This window comes from Tupaia chinensis, unplaced genomic scaffold (assembly GCF_000334495.1).
Source record: "Tupaia chinensis unplaced genomic scaffold, TupChi_1.0 Scaffold000604_1, whole genome shotgun sequence".
Taxonomy (NCBI): domain Eukaryota; kingdom Metazoa; phylum Chordata; class Mammalia; order Scandentia; family Tupaiidae; genus Tupaia; species Tupaia belangeri.
In genome coordinates this window covers 1,240,079-1,240,497 of record NW_006160122.1, presented here as the reverse complement: position 1 = coordinate 1,240,497, position 419 = coordinate 1,240,079, and the positions used below count along the sequence as shown (strand labels likewise).

Here is a 419-nt window from a genome sequence, read left to right as displayed (position 1 = left end):
CAGCGCGTCCGTTGCCTAGCTCGACAGCACCCGCGCGCGGGCGTGCATTTAGGGTCTCCGTGTTGAGTAAATATTTACAAACGTGGCAATAAACGGCCTTGAGAGGTTAGCTTCTTTCCGCAAGTTTGTTTTTGCTACTTAAAACTCCCGCCACTGGAGCAGGCTCCGCCACGGCCCCGCCCACGGCCGCCGTCACGTGCTTCGCCGCCGGCGCGAGGGGTTCTGGGAGAGCGCACACCCCGGAAGCGGAAGTCCTGGGGTCAAGCTCGTCATTTCCTTCAGCGAAAAGAGTTCAACCGACTTCTTTTCTTTCGCTCAGCTCTAGACGCAGAATGAAGGAGGTGAAGAGCGAGCGGGAGCGGGGGAGCCGGCGAAGGCACCGGGAGGAGGACACGGTGGCGGCGGTGGCCACGGTGGTG

The 419-nt window shown here is 61.3% G+C and overlaps 1 protein-coding gene across 1 annotated transcript in view; it reads left to right on the top strand.

The window, feature by feature from the left end:
• Positions 1-419, top strand: part of SNIP1 (Smad nuclear interacting protein 1) — a gene marked incomplete in the record, with an annotated part of 19,954 nt that overhangs the window by 507 nt on the left and 19,028 nt on the right. The window contains 1 exon segment of the mRNA XM_014591620.2: positions 320-419. Coding sequence (XP_014447106.1) covers positions 333-419 — 87 coding nt within the window.